A 22,513-nucleotide genomic window follows, 5' to 3' on the forward strand; every position below is an offset into this window, starting at 1 on the left:
TGGACTGAGGAGACACCGGTCAGTGGGATCCCAGCGCTGGGAGGGGGGCAGCTATGAGAGGGGTCCCAGTGCTGTGAGGGGTGGTTGTGAAGCTCTTTGAGGGGCGGCTCCCAGCGCCGTGAGGGGTTGCGAGAGAGCGGCGCTGCTGTGAGGGGGGATCCCAGCCCTGTGAGGGGTTGTGAGAGAGCGGCGCTGCTGTGAGGGGGGGGATCCCAGCGCCGTGAGGGGTTGCGAGAGAGCGGCGCTGCTGTGAGGGGGGATCCCAGCGCCGTGAGGGGTTGTGAGAGAGCGGCGCTGCTGTGAGGGGGGATCCCAGCGCCGTGAGGGGTTGTGAGAGAGCGGCGCTGCTGTGAGGGGGGATCCCAGCGCCGTGAGGGGTTGTGAGAGAGCGGCGCTGCTGTGAGGGGCGGCGATCCGAGGGCTCCCCGCGCGCTCCCTCCTCACAGCAGCCGCCTCGCGCCCGTCCCGCTCCACAGCGCCGGGGCCGGGGCGGGCGCGCGCCCCGCGCTGATTGGCTGCCGCCCCCCCCCCCGCCCGCCGCGGCCGCGGGCGGCGCCCCTGCTCCAAGTTTGTGTCCGGGCGGAGCCGCCGCCGCCGCCGCCCGCGGGTTGCTCCCGGCACTGCGCGCTCCCTTCGCCGCCACCGTGCCGCGGGGTCCGGCCCGGCCGAGCGCCCGAGGGGTTGTGGTCCGGCCATGACGGGGCGCGGGCGGCGGCGCTGAGGCGGCGGAGGGTGGGGTGTCGGTCCCAGAGCGGGCGCCATGCGGTCCCTGAACATCACCCCGGAGCAGTTCGCGCAGCTGCTGCGGGACAACAACGTGACGCGGGAGCAGTTCATTGCTCTCTACGGGCTGCAGCCGCTGGTGTACATCCCGGAGCTGCCGGGGCGCACCAAGGTAGCCTTCGTCCTCATCTGCGTTCTCATCTTCGCCCTGGCGCTCTTCGGCAACTGCTTGGTGCTCTACGTCGTGACCCGCAGCAAAGCCATGAGGACCGTCACCAACATCTTCATCTGCTCCCTGGCGCTCAGCGACCTCTTCATCGCCTTCTTCTGCGTGCCCTTCACCATGCTGCAGAACATCTCCTCCAACTGGCTCGGCGGTGGGTGCCGGGGCCGGGCCGGGCGGTCCCGGGCCGGGCTGCGGGGAGGGGGCAGCGCTGCCGCCGAGACCGGCGTTCCCCCCTCTCTGAGGGACCCTTCCTGCCCTCAGTGAGGGACCCTTCCCCTTCCCGCCCCCTGCGACGGATGCCCTCTCCATCCGTCCCTCAGGTCATGGTCAAATAACCCAGTGCGCTTTCCTGCTTGTCTTCCTTCAAAGTTGCGGTGTGTGTATGGGAAGCGGTTCGTTGTGTGGAGTTGGCCAGGAAACCTTGCCGTACTACTCTCTTTTTTTTTCCCCTTCTTTTCTCGCTAAGTAATGAAATCTGTCTGGCAAGTGAGGTATCAGTCTTTATGCAGCATAAGTTCCTCTGACAGCTGTCAGCTCGGAGACAGTCCTCAACCTTTTGTGAGGAAAAAGAATGTCCTTGAAGGAACAGGTGACTGGGAGAACGCGTAGAATTTATGCAGAAATAATGCATCCTTTAATTTTTTTGTTTTAATTCTTTTTTTTTTCTTGGGAGCTGTGTTGTATTTCTGTTGATGTGAAGAACCTTTTGGCAAAGCTTCCCTGATGTTTAGAAAGAAGGATTTTTTTTTCCTTTTCTATGCATCCCAGTTTCAAAGTAGTAAAGAGCAAGCAGAGAAAGGTGCAGTAGAATTGTATATTCTTCATACAATTTTTCTTTCTTTAAACAGTGTTTGACAATTGTAAGTGGAAAAATTAAAGGAGTGGTTTTGCAGCAAGTAGCAGACAACATCTTGTACAACCACAAATTGAAATATTTTTCAGAATATTTCAGATCGATCAGGAAAGCTGTTGATAAAGTGACACATCGATGTCTTGTTTTCCAAGGCTTACTGTCTTTCTGTTGTTCGGAGACAACAGTGAAGGTTGTCAGAACATGGAGATTTAAATCCAGAACTTCCCACAGACTAGAATGCTGGGTGGGAGTTGACAGGTCAGAGGAGACTTGGAGCACATGTGAGAAATGGGCTTTATTACAAGAGACTTCAATGAGAAGGGATCAGTCCAAAGCTCCTGGGACTACTGGTAATAAGGTCAACTGGGCTATTTTCTTATGAGCTGTTCTGGGGAAGATAACCTTTGTGATTCTTCTCTCTCCTAAGGAAGGCTCTGATCTGTCAGCTTGACCAAATATCTGATCAGAATCAACTGAAGCCTCCATGTGGGTTGAATTACAGGAGGTAGGGCATGGGCATGTGGAACGGTATGGGGAAAATATGTATGCCTTTATTTACACTGTTACTGAGGGTGCCTGACAAAAATCTAGAAGTAGTGAATGTAAAAACTCTGGCATAGTTACAACAAATCTCTTCAGATATTCAGTATTTGGGCAGCTGAAGTACACTGTTCTCTAGGGATTACTGTATTTTTTGCCTGCCCTCTTTGCTGTGCTGGAACATTTTCAGTCCAAGTGAATCTATAGGTCTTTTGATCTGGTCAAATCATTGTCTTGACACAGTGTTGGGAGGACGTAAGAAGTAATATCATGGATGGGTTCCCTCTCTTTACTCTGGGGGATGTGGCGTGTGAAGGAAAATTGAGGAAAACAAGTCCATGAACTGATGGTATCCCAAGGGTATCTGGTTCCCGATGTGAACACTTCACATGGTGAAGTGTGAGTGGTGATTACCATTGTACTGCAAATCAGAGCCTGCCAGTCCTGGAGGAGTCTTTTCCTTGCTGGCTTAGCTGGTTTAGTATGTCTTTTGCCTTTCATTTTGGAGTCTGAAAAAAACTTATTTTCGTCCACTTAATGCAGCATCACTGAGTAGTGCAAGATCCAAGTCTTATGAAAAAGGTGATTTGACTTGTGATGTATCCTTGATGGTCAAAGTGGTGCATCCTGAGACACTTGATGCTGGAAATTGGTCGGGGATTCTGAGCTTTTAGTCACTTTATATCTTGATTTACTTGCATGACTAAAACAAGCATGTGTACTAGGTGATGTGAACTGAGATGTGTATGTTTTGTACTCGCATTTAATTTAGAACTGGTTCTTTATTTCCATGCTTGTATATGTGTGTTTGTGTTTCTTCCCCTCTGAAACCCACAGAAGAATGGGAGAGGGGAGGAGAGAAACACAAACACTGTAATGCAAACAAAAGAACAGCCGCAGTTTCAGAGTAGCTGAAGCTGTGACTTTTTCCATAGTGTTTTCAATTACACACTCTTAACCTCACCTGCAGTTAAAAATCTTAATTTGCCTGTTGATCAAGCAACATTAACACAGACCCTTTAACTCTTTATGGGTAACAACTGGAAGCAGCACCATATTGACTAAAAATAGATTTGAACCAGTCCTACTTTTGATTGTCTGATGTCTTTAAGAATCTGTCTAGCTGTGTGAGTGTAATAGTGACAGTATATGATTTAATTTCCCAATATAATTTTCGCAGCTGAAATGGCTGCAATTTCATGGGGAGCTTTGAATGAAAATCCAGCATACTCATCTCTCTGTAATGCAGAAGAAAATTAAGATTGTGGCTTTGTCATAAATGATCTCTGAGATTGTATTTATCGATAAGAAGGATGAAATGGGATGAAGTGGGAGTAAATGGATGCATACAGTAGTAGTGTCTTGGTGCAAGCTGGAGCAGTTGAGGACTTGTTCTCACATAGTCATAGGTGGGAGGCAGCAGTAGTGATCCTGTTGTAGTGATGACAGCTCTATTAAAGATAAATTTGGGCTTTTGTCTCTGGGTCAAATACTACAAGAGTTGCTTTGCTTCCTGACACCGCTTGGTTAGCTGAGTGCTGTCTGTTAGTGTTGTTGTCTTTACAGAGCTGCCTGGGCCGACAGGAGAATTAATTTAATGTTGTCTAATATAACAGTCCTGGTGAAAGATAAGGGCACAACTTGAGCTTACAATACAGCCAGCACCGTCGTACATTCTTGTGAATTTTGCATCTTATCAATTGGGATGTGTGTTCTCCGGACAGGTGTCAGAGGGTGACTTTGCCTGTCACTTTGAGAGCAGTGAGTCATCTGAGACACTCCTGAATACTGAGGTGCCGTCGTGTATCTTGTCTGTCCTCCAGCTGCCCCTCAGGAGAGGGGTGGGTCTTCTGTGTGTTGCTGTCACATCTGATGCTTGTTGATGTGACAGCTTGCTCTTCTCTAAAGGCTTGGTGAAAAACTGACACCTTCTACTCAGCTGAGTCTTTAAGGTGCTTTCTCTGACTTACCAAATGTCGTGTGTCCAGCAGTGTGTTACCTTAGAGCTTCCCTTATGTGTGGGAACACATGAACATTCCTTGCTGAGGTATGAGATCTAAATCTTGCATCTATGCCAATAACTGATGTAAAACAGTGCATTGCCCAGGTATGCAACGCCCTTAAGGATATCATCTGTGTGGTGATGACTGCCCCAAGTTACAAAATGTGAGAGAAACCAACTTGCTTGCTTCAAGTGAGGTGGAGAGAGCTCATTATGAGCTGTGACAGTAATTCTAGTGCAAGGGCATGATCAACAGCATTTTACCAGAGAAAGGAGCCATTTAACTTTTATCAGAGAATTGTTTCAGGCTTTTACTTTTGTAACCCTGATGAAAGAAATGATATTTGAAATGATTAAATCACAGTTCCAGGCACAATGTCCGATAATGAAGGCATAAAATGCTTACGGGAGTGTCATTTATATTTGCAGTCTCTGAATGTGTTATTGTTGGGAAAGCTATTCACTGCTTGAATAATCGATGCAGTTTTTAGCAAGCAGTTCATAAGGAATACTTTTAGCCTCTTGAAAAAGAGAAGCTATTAGTTATTTTCATTCCCGATGTTCTGCTGCAAATGATTTTCTTTCCCAGTTGAAGGTGGTCAGTATTAGGTGCTGCAGTGCCCTCTTGACTAACGTCCCTTGAAAGTGTTCTCTGAAAGCCTGATAGTGTGGAAATTTAAACATTTTGCTACATACTTGAGATATTAATTTAAGTGTTGTCATTATTTAAATTATTCAGAAGAGTCAACACTTTTCTGTACTGCCACCAGTGCAGAAATTAATGCAGTTCCAGTGATTTTGAGGTGATCCCAACACTTTAGCCTTTAACCCAGCACTGGGAAGACTTGTGGAGTGAGATTTTAATAACCTTGACTGAACCTCACTGAAGTGGACTTGTATTCTTTGTGTTTGTCTGTTAGTCATACCATCTCCAAACCATGTTCCAAACAGCCAGATTTTTACCAGCTGGAGTTTAACAAAGATTTAAGCTAGTGTATTCCTTTAAAATCTTCTCTTACTCTGCATTAAGTGTGAACACAAATGTGAAAATTTGCTTGAAATGGTTTTGATGTATGTGTTTGATGCAGCTGGCTTTTTGCCTATCTCAGTCTTCTTTTAATTTCACTATATTTACTATGACATAGTAGCATAATTAATTTTTTTCCTCAAAACTTACCATGTCTTCCTTATAATAAAATTTGACATGTCTCAGTTTTTCCATAAGAGACTTTGAACTAACAGACACTTGAGAATGGGGCTGTATCAATTTCTTCTTCCTGCAGGTGAAGCCTGTTCTACACCAGTGGATTAAATATTAAGTGAAATGTGCATGCATTGTTCTGAAATAATTACCTTATTCCACAGTAAATTTAATTTTCCATCTGTAAAGACCTGATAATATTTGTAATTTGAAAGCATAAGTTATGTAATTTCAAGTATTGAAAGATCTGGAGAAAGTCTTTAGTAATTTTCTAAGCAGTCGGGAATGGCTGCTATAGATTTATAAATAAAACTGTGGGTTTAAAAACTAAGAAGAGGCTTCATGTGAAGAACACTCGCTGTTCTGTCGAGTACAAGGACTCAGGATTCAATTCCATTCAAACATGGTAAGGATGGTGGATGGATCTCAGGTGTGTTGATGGCAGAATTCATGAAGTTCATGGCTGTTCACTTGGCCCTGATATTCTAAACAGTTTATTTCTTTTTCCCCTAAGCAAATCTTTTTTAAATACTTCTGGGAAGGAGGGTCGGCTTCCTTGCTCAGCAGTCTCTTAACCTTGATGGAGGTTTGAATTTCAAGGCACTTGAAGGTCTCATGATTTCAGAAAATGGGAAGCATTTGTGTAGTGAGTTACAATTCAGGGCAAGCACAAGAGCCCTGAAGGGATATTATATTGTTAATTGACGCCCAGAGACCCTGTGCATGGTGGCATCAGAAGCTTCAGGGAAGCTGAAGCTCTGTTCTTACTTTTGATAGATAGATGATTTTTGACTAGCTTTTACCTGTTATTAATTTGAAAATATCATGGTGTTTCTTGTTCATAAAAAAAACTTTGTGGCTGTTTTGCTGTGGCTTCCAAGTTCCCAAAGTGATGCTGTGTGCCTCAGAGTAGGTGTTTCTATTCCAGCCAGCTGTGTCTAATGGAAAATATCCTTTTGCTTCTCATTTCTGGAAGTGCTAATGCCACTTGTCCAGCTCAACCTGCAGGCATAATGTAGACTTTTGCTTTTAGTTACTTTTGTATAACTTAAGTGCTTACTTTTTGTGTGTTTGTCTTCAAAAAGATGAGTTAGGGGTTTTTTGCAGTCTTTTCTCCTGGGAGTTCAGCTCAAGGCATACTGAGTGGTGGTCCGTGCTCTTTGACAGTGTGGTTGCTGGGAAGAAAATGGGAAGACATCTGTAAAAAACCCGATGGGCGTCTGGGAATTTGAGAGTTGTCTCCCAGTTTGGGGTGTTCCCTTTGGTCTTTGAAGAGTTGGGCACCAGCTGGAAATTCCACCAGACTGATGGTGAAAGTTTGTCTCATTTTGTTACTTGAGTAATAGTGATACTTCTTTGCTTCCTGAGAATACCCTGGGATGCTGGGACTTCAGTGGAGGAGTAGTGCATTACAGGGAAATCCCTGTAAGGCAGGTATAGTTCAAGTGGATTTAATTTAAGTGTGGCCTTTTTCAAACTGTAAGAAATAGCCTATGGTGTAAGTTTGAGTTGTTTTTTTAGCTTTGTTTTGTGTTTGTTTGCTTTTTTTCAGTTTTCCCCCAGCTTCAGACTAGAACTCATTTCCTTAGTGAAACAGGAACTTAAACATTTCATTAACAAGTTGGGCTCTTCTGTTTGTTATTTGTAGCAGGAGTCCCTTCTAACTTAGTGAAGCAAAAATGTAAAACCAACTCTTCTGTCACATTTACCATTTGCCATGTGCAGAGTAGGTAGGATCTGAGCTTACTTTTGGTTTTATCTCACAACGGAAGTTTAGGCCCACTGGGTGAAGGATGTGAATTTGACAGTGCGGATCTGGTGCCGTGTGTGCAGCACATTCTGTACTGGGTGTAGTGAGAAACTGATGAGATGCTGAGTTAGTAAAATATGGGCTCTATTTCATGAGGTGTTTCCTTAGGCATTACTGATGCCAAGGAAGGAGCAGGGGTTTTTTTATTTTATAAATTGCAGTTGGTAGAAGATGTGAGGATGTCTTGTCTTGCTCTTCCTGATGCCCTGGAAAAATACATGTTGAGTAAAAAACAGACATGCAGCCCAATGCATCCTCAGCCATGCAGTTCCTACTGGCCATGCTGAGATTTCATTCAAGGAACTTGAAACTGGGCTGCATGGTGTGTTTTTATTCTGGTTTAAGCCAGATCTGTGTGCACATCCATGGTGTTGCTGGTGATGTGCTTGAAGGGTGCTTGATTTCCACCCATTGCTATTTGTTCTCTCCTTCCTTTTGTGGAGCCACAGAAAAAGGGACTTTTGGGCAACTAGAATTGGCAAGACCAGTAGCAAACCAGTTCCTTCTTGTAAGCTGGAGTGGCTTTTAGCCTCGCCTGTCAAGCAGAAGTTGACTTGTTCCTTGTTTCCTTCATGGAAGGTAGGATTAAGTTTTCAGAGTTTTCTGTTTGTTTTCTGTCTGTTTTCTGTGGTGTTACTGCTTAAGGTATCTGTAGCATCTTAAAGCTTGGCTGAAAATTGGATTGGATACTTCTTAGCATGTTTTAGGTTCATGGATTGTATCTGAGTAAGGTATAAATAATGGTCTAGTAAGGATGATAACCCTGACTGTTGCTGAAATGAATAGCTGACACTGAACCATAAGAGTGTGTGGGAACTGTGGAAATGTGTGTGGGAACTGTGGAAATATGGACAGAATATTATCTCAGGGTCAAAAAATGGGTACAAGAAAAGTAGATTGGGCAAGGGCATTAAGGTAAGAGTTTTTACAGAATTATTTATATGACTTTCTAAGATGGCTAGGACTTGAGAATGGGAAATGGAGAATGACTAATATGTTAAGAATTGAGTATGGACTTGGGAAAGCTGTGTCAGCAATAAAAGTTGAAGTTGCATAAACACTAGGAATCTGTACAACTTTGAAAATGTAGGCAAGAAATTGCATTTGGTTTGGAAAGTGGCACTAACAGAAATTAGAAATCAGCAGAGAGGGAGACTTGGAGAACAGAAGGATGATGAAGATGTTAAATTTTTCCTCTTATGCCTCCTCCTCTATATATCTCACTTGACAGGATGATGCATTAAATGCTGAAATGTGCAGCGTGATACAGAAACAAGCTTAAGGAATGTGTTTGTAGCAGCAGAAAAGGTAAACTTTTAAACAGGTAACACTCAGACCTTCATAAACTAGAGAGTAATCTGTCAAAACAAAAAAATAATAAATGGCTCTGTAACTTGGCATGTTTGAAAACAGATGATGGAAGACTTGGTCAAAAGTGAAATAGGAGTAAGTGTCAGACTGGTAGCAGAGCAAGTGAATATGTCCTTAGAAATCTTGGCTTTGCAGATGTGTACAAGAAAGAACGGCTGTGGAGAGCTGCATTTGACAAAAGGCTTAAATAGGTGACACAGCAGTTTAGATGTTAGAATAAATCTAAGAATCTTGGTCTGTTCTTTTTAGTAATGGAGTCTAGTGTTAATAGCTGTTGCATACTTTACTTTCTGATTATTGCAGGTGCCTTCGCTTGCAAGATGGTTCCATTTGTTCAGTCCACTGCTATTGTAACTGAGATTCTTACAATGACCTGCATTGCTGTGGAAAGACACCAGGGAATTGTGCATCCGCTAAAAATGAAGTGGCAGTACACCAATAAAAGAGCTTTCACGATGCTTGGTAAGATTTTAAGCATCTCCAGTAATTGTGTGTGAGAAATTATTTTCAGTGTGGATAGCATGGCATCCACAGAAGGCAGTGATATGACCAGTGATTCAGAGGCAGAGTTAATTGACCTTTATAAAATAGCTCAAGGATAGTGCTACAAGTAAAGTATTCACTAGCTAAAACTCTCACCAAGGTCTTAGCATCTGAAGTCCAAAATGTACTTAAAAAAGATAAACCTTGAGCAGCCATTTATTTTTTTTTTCCAAGAAAAGTTCAAAATGTTCAAGCACTGCTTAAGAAATGTCACAGGGAAATGACCCTTCCATTGTTACACAAAGAGGTTTATTTAATGCTCCTTATGCAGATTAAATGCTTTTCCCTGTGGAATATCAATAAATGGAGGTAGTTTGAGAGAAGCTGATGTCAAAAGAGCATGTGGTTATTGATGTGAGTATTGACTGATGAATGCCTCATGGAAAACTTTGTTCTTTGCTGCAGTTTTCTACCTTGCCTGACTTTGCAAAGCTGTTGAACTGTTTATAACAAATCCTACTTGTTGGACAAAGTATGAAGAAATGTGTTTTTTACAGGCATAGTCTGGTTGCTGGCTCTCATTGTTGGGTCGCCCATGTGGTACGTGCAACGGCTTGAGGTAGGTTAGGTCAAATGTGGGGATTTGCTTTTTAAACTCAGTCCTTGCTGGATCTTCCTGTACCTTTCGTGAAAGTGAATCAACTCCTGTGAAATTGGAGTGGGATAAAGGAGGTGGAGCTTTGGTTCTGTGTGCCAGCCTGGGAAAGGCTGAGAGCTTGCATGCACTGTGGAAGAGGGAATACAAGCAGGGACTAGTCATGCCTACTCTCCCTAATTACGTCCAAGCACAGTAATCTGTGACTTCCACTGTGGCTTACTTTTGGTTTATAGATGCAATGGCACACAGGAATAGAGGGCCTAGATTGCTGTTCAGGATGACGCTGTGCTCCCCAAGATCTGCATTTAGAATTAATTAGCTGCTCATTATGCTTGATGAGTTATTGCACATGTTTGGAGGTTAGGCAGAAGACTTGGCAGAATCTGCTGCTTGTGAATCTGGATGTTAATAATTTTCTTGTTTTTTAAAGTGGCTAACATGTGAGGTTTCTATACATCCATCTTTACTTGCAACATGTGTAGCCAAGGTTTCCTTTGAAGTGCAAATCAGAGCATCTCTGTGCCTCTCTTTGTCAATTTGGATTGAACTCAATATTTGATTGGAAAAGTGCTTGGAAGAATTCTGTCACTCTGAAAATTCTTTTGAATTTTGGTTGTTCCATTAAGAGCAAGGAATATCTGAATGTCCTTGGGTTTTACACTTGGGATAAACACCTTAGTGACTCATCTTCTTTGCATTTGTTACAGGTTAAATATGACTTTCTGTATGAAAAAGTGCATGTTTGTTGCTTGGAAGAATGGGCCAGTCCCATTTATCAGAAGATCTATACAACCTTTATTCTTGTTATACTCTTCCTTCTTCCACTGATGCTGATGCTTTTTTTGTACACTAAAATTGGCTATGAACTCTGGATTAAGAAACGAGTGGGAGACGCTTCAGTTCTTCAAACCATTCATGGGAGTGAAATGTCTAAAATATCAAGGTTTGTAAGCAAAATGCACTTGGAACCTTGACTTGTAGGAAGCTTTTTTTCCTTTTTTATTCCTCCTGAGTAGAGTTGAAAATGCCTTGCAAGACGTGCTAATGTCATGCTGCAAAGTGCTCTGCTGTCCCAAAAAAGAGAAATAAAATGCTAGATTTATATGATGATGCATTTTTTTTTCTTTCCAAGGGGATTGTGTACTTCTGAGCTTTCCTTGAGGGTTTTATTTGCATCTGCAGCCATCAGAACACAGTCACAGATCTAACTTGAAAAGAGATGTGTAACTGCCACCCAGTTCCCAGTGATTCAGTGTGGAATTCTTGGTGCAATTTCAGGAAGAAGAAGCGAGCAATTGTTATGATGGTGACAGTGGTGTTTCTCTTTGCAGTCTGTTGGGCCCCTTTCCATGTGATTCACATGATGATGGAGTACAGTGAGTACCTGCCATATCTCACAGAATAAAGTCTGGGTTTTTTGTTTTGGTTTTTTTTTAGTAATGGGACTTCAGATTGTGAAAAGGTAATGATGCTACAGCATTCAGCTTAGAATACTTTCTGATAGCAAAGGTTGATGTTCTGCTTTAAGGAAAAACAGGAGTATTAGAGGGGTGAGCATCTCTGTGTAGATTCTTTTTCTTACCATTTCTGTTATGCTGCCCTCATTTGCTAAAAGGTCAAAAGGGCTTGGCTGGAAGGTAAAAGCTATTTCTGAGCATAAAACTTCTTGACGTTTTTAATGACATTTAATTTAACTGTTTTGCGTTACACTTAAAATGAAACATTTATCCCTTTTATTGAGGTAGGCATATTGGAAATATAAATACTGGACATCACAGTGATGATATCCAATGAATCCAGCTGGAGTTTTGCAGTGCTCTTCGCTGAAAACTGGCTTGGAAATGCCCTCAAGGCTTTCATGTTGGCTTTTTTTTTGCTATTTGCCTTATTCTCTGGGGTCTTCCACTGTTCACCTCCCACCTCCTCCATGGATACTGGAGCAGCCTATGTGCAGGATCAAGAGGAAGATTTCAGTAGTTGTACTCTGCTTGCTAAAGGCAGGAGCTGTTCTTTTGTCTGCTATCACAGATAAGACTGTAGCAGATAAATCAGTAGTTTAGCCAGTCAGCTTTTTTGGCTCCAAATTTTCTTTCTTTTGATTCTGTTACTATCTACATACAAAGCAGGACTGTGTGATAGGTCTTGATTTTATCTTGTTGATGAAACTCAATTGCTAATGTTAAGAATTTCCAGCATGGGTTTTTGTTGATTTTAAACAAAAACATGTAATGCCAAACTGGATATAAACAGGCTTAATAGTAAGGATTTATGACATTCTGTACTTACAGTGTATTTTTCTTCTCCTCTCCAGGTAATTTTGAGAAGGAATATGATGATGTGACAATCAAAATGATTTTTGCAATTGTCCAGATCATAGGATTCTTCAATTCTATTTGCAACCCTATTGTGTATGCTTTCATGAATGAGAACTTCAAGAAAAATTTTCTGTCTGCCCTCTGCTTCTGCATTGTGAAAGACAGCACATCCCCAAGCAGGCAGCTTGGGAACTCAGGGATTACCATGAGGAGGCAAAAGCCAAGTGCATCTCAGAGAGATCCCATGGATTCGGACAAAGGCAGGAGGGAGGCATTCAGTGATGGCAACATTGAGGTCAAGTTCTGTGATCAGCCAGCTTCCAAAAGGAATTTGAAAAGGCACCTGGTCCTGTTCAGCTCTGAGCTTACTGTGCACTCTGCAGTAGGAAATGGACAGTAGCATTACAAGGGGTTTGGGAATGGAGAAGTCATTCTCTTTATGATCATTTCAATAAGCCATTTAAAAGAGTTTTCTGCTTTGCATGCTGAAGTGAGGAGGGAAAATGATGTGTGGACTCTAATAATGTTGGGATAGTGGCTGAGAAAATGTAATATTTATTTTATAATGATGAGGGGTAAGACTTCGGAAAAGAATATTACTGTGTGATATCCAGAAGAAAAAAATTTCTTCCTGACCTAATTTAGGGCTTGTTTGCCCTCTGCTTTAGGTAAACAAAACAACTGCTGCTTGCTCCATTTATTGTGTGTCTGGACTGTATACAGCTGAATGCCAGAAGAGAGGAACTATGGAGAAAATGTGCACCTTTTTGGGACAACTTGGAAGTCTGACATGCGGATGACATTGTAAGATTTACTTTCTGCAGCTTTGAGGACAGAGCAGCTTCAGATCTGAGTTCAGGAAAGATGGAGACTGAGATGCAATTCCATTGTAGGAAAAAGAAGGGGAATATGAACAAGTTATCCAGAACGTGACTCCGAAGAGATTTAAGATTTAAACATCGCATGCATGTTCAGATTTTGTTAACAGGAAGCATATTAGTAATTAACAATGCATGCGTAATTACTGTGCTGTTGTTTACAGGTTAATTATTGGGTACAAATTTAAATGCCATTGTCCTGCCCTGCAAACTGCATTGTTCTGCTGGAAAATGGAGGAGCTGGAGAAGTGCTGTACAAGAGAGTGCACATGCAGGAGGTGTGGTCTGTAAACACTGAATTGAACTTCCAGTCATGCCTGGACATGTGAATCTCAGGTTGAAAGGGTGGTATTGCCATTTTCTGGAGGGTTATAGGGGCCTGATTCAGAGGCTGTTGAGACTTCACAGAAGACTTTCAATGGAATAATATGGTCTTTTGAGTAGACATTTGTCTGAGGACATGCTTGTAGTTTTGTCTGTCCATCACCTTCAACGGGGATAAGTTGCTGTCTGAGAACTGGGCCAGTGCTTTGTTATTTCAGGCTTCACAGTAAATTGTGGGGTTGCTATCCATGTAAATTCTAAATGTTTTTGCTTTCAGTGGGCCAAACTGCAAAATTGCAAAAGTATGTTTGCATGTGTGGGACTGGGGGAGAAGTGTGATCTGAACTGGTACACTGGGATCCCATAAATGAGGCCTTGAAATACAGAATTTGCCACTCCAGCTGAGGTTAGGTTGGATCCTTTAACAGCCTGTAAAATGTCAGTGCTCTCTTCTGTCACCCCTTGCCTCACCTATGGGACCTTGGTGCTGCCTTGGCAATCAATTTAAGATTGTTTTATGTTGCTACTTTACACTTCATTGCAAATGAAAACTTAGGGTAAAATATCCGTGTATAATTTGGATGTAATCTGATCCTTCTCTAATGTCTACAGATTGCAATGGGTTTGTGACACACTTTGTTTACAAGTGTATTTTTTATATTCTATATGATAGACTCCCGTGCAATGACAGAAAGCTCCTGGCTTGTCCTGAGGGCCAGGAATTAAGAGCTTAATGGGTTTTTATCATAGTTTTTCTGAGCAGATGTAGAGTTGAACTGCCTGATGGTGAGAACTGTGTGTTTGGATAGAATCTGTGACTGAAAACTAATTTATTTTAAGCTATTTATTTATTTGCACTGCTAATTTCAGTGGCAGATTTTAACAAGCTTTTAACCAGAACTTCCAAGTATCTTATGTTTTTGTTTCGTCTTCTGTTGTCTCATAAAACGTTATGTCAATGAATAACTGCTGTAGTATTAATTTTATTTTCATTAAAGTTCCTTATGGCTTTGTTGGTGCTGTTTTGCATTGGGAGATATCTGCTGTAAACTTCACTCTGAGTCTCTCTTTGTTTAAAGATTCATGTGAGCTTATCTGTGCCTCTTTAGTGATTAAATTCCAGTCCTGTTACAGGTGCCAGCTGCTCCTGCAATCCTGAGAGCTGTAATCTAAAGGACTTTACAGAATAAGGTGAGAAAGAAGAAGAAAAGTCCAATGTCTTGGAAGAAGACAAGTGAATAAATATTTCAGCATGGATGTATGTGCCTTTGGTTAGATTAAATATAAACTAAAATACAAAAGACAGTTCTCATACTGTTCTTAATGGTAATTATATTATTTGTGCATTTTTGACAGAGTACTTGTCTTGAAGCCAGGTAATCTTGTCCTTGCTGCAGGGAATAAAAGATCTATTATTGGCATAAGCATCACCAGGATTTCACCCATGTTTTTTAAATTTGTCAGAGCTTCAGCTTTGATTTAGCCAATAAAACCAGTTGTGCTGTTGAAGTGTGTCAGTTTTGAGTCTGGGCTGGTTAGCCTATCCCGGGCAGTGGCTTCTACCCTGTGTGTGGCTGTAACTGAGTGCTTCAAACCAGGAAAAGCCCCGCTGTCCCACAGTCTGCCTGCGCTTATTTCCATCCTCCAGTAACAGAATTGCGTGGTTTGTCTGATCACAAAAATATTCCTGGCTAATGAGTTGATCAGAGAACAGAGAAAATAACCGCTCTCATTTTCCTGAACTGAGATTATTTATTAAAGCTGTCATGTTCTTTGAGGAAAAATGTTTCTTCAAGTTTATTATCATAGTTACGGTTATGAATTACTTATTATTTCTTTGACAAAATTAAAGCGAAACTTTTTATTCTCAGCTGCAAGGGGCTAAGCCTTGAAGTTGCAGTGAGATGATGCCAGGGACTGACAGGCTGATGAAGACAGGAGCCTCAAAGGACACATTCGACTGTACAGAGACTGTGGAAATTGAATGAATGAGGAAAAACTGTCAGATGTGTCAGCTTGTTCAACTTATACCACAGTATTAACCAGGAAAACAGTGAGTAGAAGGGACTGAACCCTCTCAGTAATTGCAACAGTAGCAATTAAAAAAATATCCAATATCAGCCTGTTCCAAGGAATAACTAATTGCCAATGACTGCCAAAGCAGCAGAGGTGTGTGATGTGCCTGCATCCAGGGAGTAAGCGCATAAATTCTCAGCCTGGAGATGTGTTAGCCCTGTCTGTGTGCTGATGACAGGATTAGCTTATGTGCAGTGGTTGCATGTGCTGCTGGCAGAGTCTTGGAGCATGGCAGAAGCTGTTGAAATGAGTGAGCCAGCAGAGTGAAAGGGACACCTGAGAGATCAGGGAAATACATTGAAGAGGCAACCTGGATTATTATTGCCCAGGAAAAAAAAAAAGAAGAAGTAGTAGAGGAAATTTAGTAAAGCTGTTGGCTTGGAGAGACGGGAGAGGAAGATAATCATGGCAAGCTATATTTTTGTATAGTGTTAGAGTGTTAGAGAAGTTGGGAGAATTTAGGAACTGTATTCAGAGAGCAGTTCTGTGAACAGAATAGCATCTCATTGCACAGGGCAAAAGGCTGGGAAGAGCGGAAGCTGCCCTTTTGGTGCCTCTCCAGGTGGGAGCAGTGGAAGGGACCAGGAGCTTTGCCAGCCTGAGGAGGAGACAGGTAAATGTGGATTTAATGCACACTAAAGAGGTTAGATTGTGTACATTCCTTCAAAAACACTGACAGAACAATCTCTTTATTTTTGTCTATACTCCAAGTCCTGCTTCACCCTTCAAAACTGGCTTCCAGGAGTACTGCTGGACATTCAAGCCATCATTAGCTTCTGCTGTTGAAGCTCCAGTGGAGCCGATGGATTATGAAGTTATTTTAAATGCTCTGGTGTGGTTTGAGATGAAGGGTCACATGCTGGTTTATTATGAGGGTTTGATCTCCCCCCAACTCCTCATCCACATCAGTACAATAAAACCTGCTCAGTCAAAAGCAGTAAAACCTGGTTTCTTTCATTCAAGAACATACAGACTCGCAGTCCTACAAGTTAGGCTCACGCAATGTTTGTTTTGCTACAGAAGTGCTGTCCTACAAGCCAGGGTTGTTGTTGAGAAGGTTTAGGGGTATTTGTATGTACTTAATGCTTTCATAAAAGAAGAGATCTAGTAGACATACAAACAAACTCCTACAAATTGCATCTCTGCCCTGTAGGGTGCTTAAAATGTCAACCAAGACTTGAAAAGATGTCTTGCTGCTTGAAAAAGGTTGAGTTTTGTTTCTCAGCCTCCTGTGGTGTAATACAAAGCTTTCTATGAAAAGCTCTTATTTCCTTGCATTTTCCTTTTTTTTTTTTCCCCCACAAAGCAGAGACTTCTTATTTCTTATTCTTTGGAGAAAAAATCATAAAACCTTTTCTCCAAACATATTGTGGAATATATTCAGTTTATGATAGGGACACTGTCCTACAATGACACGTGCTTGCATTGAAAAGCTTTTTTATATTAGCACCTCTTAGATGAAAATGTCTTTATTTTTATAAGCTTCTGTTGAAATCTCTTTATAGCATTCTAGCTTTTATTTGCTCTTTTCAATGCCATCACTAATTTTTTCTAAACTCACCAGGATTTCTCAGGACTCACTCTCCTCAGGTGAACTTACTGTTCCCTTGAACATAGTCCTTTTTTTCTCTATCTCTGATTTTTTCCATGCTTTATTGAGTTGTATGGTCTTACACCATCTTTCCCCATGCTCCTGAGCAAAGCCTTAATTAATTGATTTAAAATTTATGGCACAGTCTCCATAAATCTCTTGTTACATCTTGGAAATTCATAAGAAAGCTTTCAGGCTTTTTTGGTGCTCTGGGATCTGATTTGTAAATCCATTTCATTTTCCCATCTGAAATAGGCATCTTTGCTATTTGCATTTATGCCACCTTGATAAATATTCTAATATATGGACATAGAACTGCTGCAGCATCAGGGATAGTTCTCCTGTGGTAACACAGGTGCAATCTTTTAATTTCATTTTCTGCCTCAACAGTTTGTTCAAGCAAAAATTAGTCAGGGTTGAACTGTATTTTCCAGTGTTGACAAATAAATTCTTCACTGACTTAATAAAGCAGAAGTGCACTGACTTACAGATCCATCACACTGGAGGGGAAAAAGATTTCAAATATTTTAGGAAAATATTATTTTTTCCTAAATAATCTTTCTACTTATAAAAGAAAAAGGTCAGCATGTTTGGAATTTCTAAAAAAATTTTCTTCCTAATTACTTTGTAAGGTGTCTTTCCCTAGTATCCAGACTCTGCTGTATAGGGTGAAAAAGCTGCTGACTGGAGTGTATGGGAAGAGGCTGAATTACAGTTCTCAATTTGTATCTGGGCTGCTCTGCTTGTTGGCATCCCTGGCAGCTGTCTTTGCTTAAGATCCTTCTTTTGACACCAACTAAACTTAGTTTAGTAGGAAGTTGAGCTCTGACTTTTGCTGTTTGCCTTGCTGCTTTTTTTATCTCATTGGTTTGTTTTACTTTTTCACTCTTTCCTTTTTTTTTTCCCTTTTGCTTTCCCTGAAGCAACTTCTTGTGACCTTATCTCTTTTATACAGATTAGAATAACCAGGTAATGAATTTTAAGACCAAAGTGAAGCAGCCCTGTGGTTCAGAATTTTTATTCCATCAAGTCTGATTATCATATTATGTACTGCATTTCCAGTCCTTATTTCAGGCACCCTTGGAAAGACCTTGCCCACTCTACTGGTTACATTAGGCTTGCATGTGTGTATTTTGTTTCTGAATTGACTTTGTGTATTGACATTTTATTTCTCAGGCTGCTTATTGACATATTTCCATTTTAATATTTCTTTCTTTGACTTTAAAAAATTCTAATTCCTAGGAAATGGAGCTTCTCAGTAATGTGCCAGCTGCACTTGGAGAGCTGGGGGGGTCTTTTGCTTTAAATAACAAGCATAGATGTCAGTCTTCCTTGTACAGATGACAGCTAAACCATGGCTTATAAAAAGGTCCAGTAACTTTCTTCTGGTAGTCTGACAACTCTGTGCAGTGTCTTTTGTGTGTGTGTGACAACAAAAATATCATGTTCTTCTGCTTCTTGCCTCTTAGCACATGGTTTCCATAGAAACATCAGCTAAACGCCCAATTTAGCTGTTAGTAAGTTCAGTCCATAACTGAAGAATCTTAAAAACCATGCAGCCTGAGAATAAACATCTAGAAAATATTTAGTGTCTCCACGGGTAAAGTATAAAATATATCCTATTAAATATCATATTAAAGTTTCATCCTCAGGCGGACTTGAATTGTGGAGGAGCAGGTGTGTGGCAAAATCCCATCTGCAAGCTCTCCGTGGCTGCAGCAGCTCGGTGGGGTGGCTGTGGCCTCGCTCGGGCTGTAGATGGCACCGTCGCTGCACACAAAGCTGAGCTCTTCCAGCCCCTCCCTAGGGAATTGTTATCCTACAAGCATTTGGAAGCCTGTATTTCATGGTAGGACTTGGTAGGGGTTTGATAGACTTCTTCTTTTCCTAGGATTAGAGAGAGACATGGAAAGAGGTGTTGGAGTTTTTTTCCTTTGTGAAATAGTGCTTTGAAAAGCAGCTGGAGCTCATGAATGAATGAGGACCAATGATATAAACAGCCCAGTCAAAATTGGTTTTATTTTATCTCAAATGTTTAAATTTTCATGTAGAAGTCACCCCCTTTGCTTTGCGAACTTGTTTGCCAAAACAAATAAACACCACTCTTAGGTCTCTCTTGTTTTTGAAGCTGAACATTTGAAATACAAATTAGTGTATGGATCTACGAAAAAAATTGTAGAGATCAAGGCTCTCTGAAATCCTTCGGACAATCCATTTCCAGATTCCCCTGAGTGTACTAAAAAGCCTGTAGCTGTAGGCATCCCCCTTCCCAAATTTGGGAATAGAGTGGAGGGAAGCCAAAAGGGAAATGGAAAGGGGAGAGAAAAAAGTGTTATTTATTAGCCATCAGTAGAAATCTCAGTTCCTAAATGGCGAACTTAAAAATATAAAGGGTCTCAAAAAGCAATTTGTTTTTGTTACAGTCTTCACAGATACTCATTTAAACATTTTATGCACAGTAGAAAAAACCCTCTAAATTCTCAAAGGGAGTGGAAGAACTTTGCTGTTAAAGTTTAAAAAAAAAGGCAAAAAATACCCTTGTGCAGGGAAACAAATTTAGCAGCCTGTCAAGATCAGCTGTAAAATATAAGTCTTGCCATAGTGATTTAAAGCTCCACAAATACTGGGACAAATGAAGATATTATTATTTGCACTTCTTAAGAATGTAAATGGGGGATAGGACTCCTGGCTATCCAAGGTAAGACAAACCATGAAAAAAAGTGGAAAGTCTTTTCATTATTTGCTCATGGAATGATAATGTTTTTCAGTGAGGTATTGATGTGTGTTCATGAAGTCTGAAGTAAAATAAACCCACTTTACTGACTGGGGAGGGAGGAGCAGAGAAAGGACATAGCCACAAAAGTGATTTGTTTGCAAAATAACCTGAACAGGCAAAGGAACTTTCTGAATTTATAGGGAATCAGTTCTCTGGGATAGAAATCTTCTATAAGCTAAGACTGGCTTGCCTTTTTTTTTTTTTTTTTTTTTTTTTTTTTTTTTTTTGGGGGTGGGGGAACATATTAATGTTAGCTTTCTTAGCATGTGATATTTTCCTCTCCAAAAAAAACTTAGAGAGTACCCATGTTATTCCTTCCTGTTTTGTTTTTTTTTTTTTTTAATGTATTTTGGAGATCTCAAATGCTCCTGGAACCTTGTTCCTTGGAGATGCACTGCAGCTGTGTGTCTGCCAGGCAAGAGGCAAGGTAAGTCCTTACACCTGGTGTACTTGGGGCATCTTGGAACAGGTGACTGCTGGGTCAGCCGTGCCTCTGTTCACTTGTGAGTAATTATGTTCTCTTTTGAGGCTTCAAATCCTACTGATTTTTTAGAGATTATGAAAAATTAGACACTGGATTGTAATTTCTGCCTGAGAGCTGCATCAGAGATAGTTTTCAAATGTTAAGCCACTCTTCTCTCAAGTGAGAGCTGAGGTTTTTTTCAAGAAAGGGAAATACAGGGGGGGTGGTAGAAGGGGGAATATTCTTTTTAAATGCAGCACAGTAGTTTTGAATTCATGCTGTGTTCATGCAGTGTTCGATAGAAAGGGCTTAATGATAAATATAAATGAGGAGCAAGCACATAATTATATCTGATAGCAGATTTTTGCAAGACTTCTGTGTTGTTTTCAGGGTTAGGTGTGAAAGATGGGCATGGAACTGTGAATGATCAAAACAAAATGAGACAAACCCTCTTTTCTAACATTAGCATGGAACTGAGGCAGAGCTAATGATTGATTTTATTTCTTTTTCTGTATGAGGGTGAATTTTTTGAGGTAGTTCATGAAAAGCTAATGCCTGAAGTTGTTTGCATTTCCCATCGATCTGTGTGTACTCGGTTCATTTACTGTTCAAATCATTGCCTTGCTGCTTACAGCTGAGAGGCCCTGCTGCACCAAGACGCTCCTGCTCAGGCATTAACTCCTTCTGATCCCGTTCCAAAGCAGCCTCACATGTTTCCGAGGCAGGGGGAGCAAGGATAGGGAAGGGCGTTCGAGTATTTTGGCTGATGCATCTCTAGTGACACCTTGTGGGATGTTTCACGGAATCGCCTACAGCTTTTTTTGGGGAAGGAATAAACTGCAAGGTTTGTTGTGCAAAAAGCTGCCCAGATAGTGGGATACACTTAAAGCTCTGCACTCACCTATAATTAATAGTGAACTATACAGATAAACTTCCCCATGTTGAAGTTGTCCTTCCTTAGTCCATTGAGGTGTTAAATCATTATGGATATACATTTATATATATGTGTGTATATATATATATATATATATATATATATATATATATATATATATATATATACATGTATATATATGTATCTAAAATCTATATCTAGATAATATTATCTAGAAATAAAATTTAACTTGTAGAAATAAACATGTTCATATTCACCTTAGAGTGAAACAGTGAGAATGGGAATGTTGCAAATCAGCTGCATCTGGCATGATTTGGGTGTACTCAGTACACAGCTGGTTGTCCTGCCTGGTAAACGTTTGATGTTCTGAGAAAAAAACTGGCCAGGAAAAATATCCCAAACAACTTAAACAATGCTGTTCAAAAATTAATATTTAGAGAACTTGAATTGATATTTTATTATCCAATAATTCATTTTTAGAACTTTCTGGTGGTTTTCACCCAGTGGTAAGACCTTTTTTTCCTATTGAGTGACACTGGGTAACTGTTTTGGCTAGATGTGTTGCAAGATTTGTTTCCTGATGCTTGCTCTAATATTGTGGAGATGGCCAAGTCTGGGGGATAACCAAAATCTCTGGTAGAATCTAAAAAATTGGATCTCTTTTATGTTCTTAAAGTTCTGTGCTGGTTGCAGATTCACCCATCTGGCATTTCAAAATGCCTTGTGCTGGTCAGGAGATGAATCCCAGCTAACCCTGAGGGAACAGAGCAGGGATTTTTTTTTTGAGACAGACCATTTTTAGAGAAATTTAAACCAAATTAAAATAATGTGAAGCAAATAAAAATTGGAATTTTTATTGCTGGGCCTGTAGGTGTGGAGATTATAGCAGGGGAGATGGGAGATGTAGCAAGACAAATTGCTACATGAGGACAATTTGGTAAAGAGGACTGAAAAGAGATTTGAAAAATATTTACTTTTTATTACTTGCTCAGAAGAATATTTCTTCTTCCTGTGCATAAGTATAATGAATGGAAATTTAGCTTGATCCTTTACTGACTGAGAAGGAGGAATTGGAGACTTCTAGAAAATGCTGTGGGTTGTCTTCCAGCACAGACCAGCTGGACTGGTTTTTTTTTTGTTTGTTTGTTTGGGTTTTTTTGTCTAAACACTCAGCCTTTCCTTCCCTTAAATGCCTGGTGCCTCTGGCTTTCTACCCCTCCCTTAGCCCCTGCAGGCTTCTGTGGAGTTGTGTGATTAGTGCTTTAATTGATGCTCTTGATTCCATTGACAGTGTTCTTTCTTTCTTTCTTTCTTTCCCTAGATGGAAG

The 22,513-nt window shown here is 41.1% G+C and overlaps 1 protein-coding gene across 2 annotated transcripts; it reads left to right on the forward strand.

Annotated features, from left to right (window-relative positions):
- The first annotated feature begins 606 nt into the window (after positions 1 to 606).
- On the forward strand, positions 607 to 14,365 carry QRFPR (pyroglutamylated RFamide peptide receptor). Of its 2 annotated transcripts, none has more exons than XM_038136609.1 (6): positions 607 to 1,100; positions 9,030 to 9,188; positions 9,767 to 9,828; positions 10,575 to 10,810; positions 11,146 to 11,243; positions 12,179 to 14,365. In XM_038136609.1, the coding sequence occupies exons 1-6, from the start codon at positions 761 to 763 to the stop codon at positions 12,580 to 12,582; spliced, it is 1,299 nt and encodes a 432-aa protein (XP_037992537.1). In that variant the 5' UTR covers positions 607 to 760; the 3' UTR covers positions 12,583 to 14,365. The 2 variants fall into 2 exon arrangements, with proteins under 2 accessions (XP_037992537.1, XP_037992538.1); XM_038136610.1 differs by having other exon boundaries at positions 11,199 to 11,243.
- The last annotated feature ends 8,148 nt before the right edge of the window (positions 14,366 to 22,513 follow it).

The sequence above is a fragment of the Motacilla alba genome, chromosome 4, assembly GCF_015832195.1.
Source record: "Motacilla alba alba isolate MOTALB_02 chromosome 4, Motacilla_alba_V1.0_pri, whole genome shotgun sequence".
In the NCBI taxonomy this organism is placed as follows: Eukaryota; Metazoa; Chordata; class Aves; order Passeriformes; family Motacillidae; genus Motacilla; species Motacilla alba.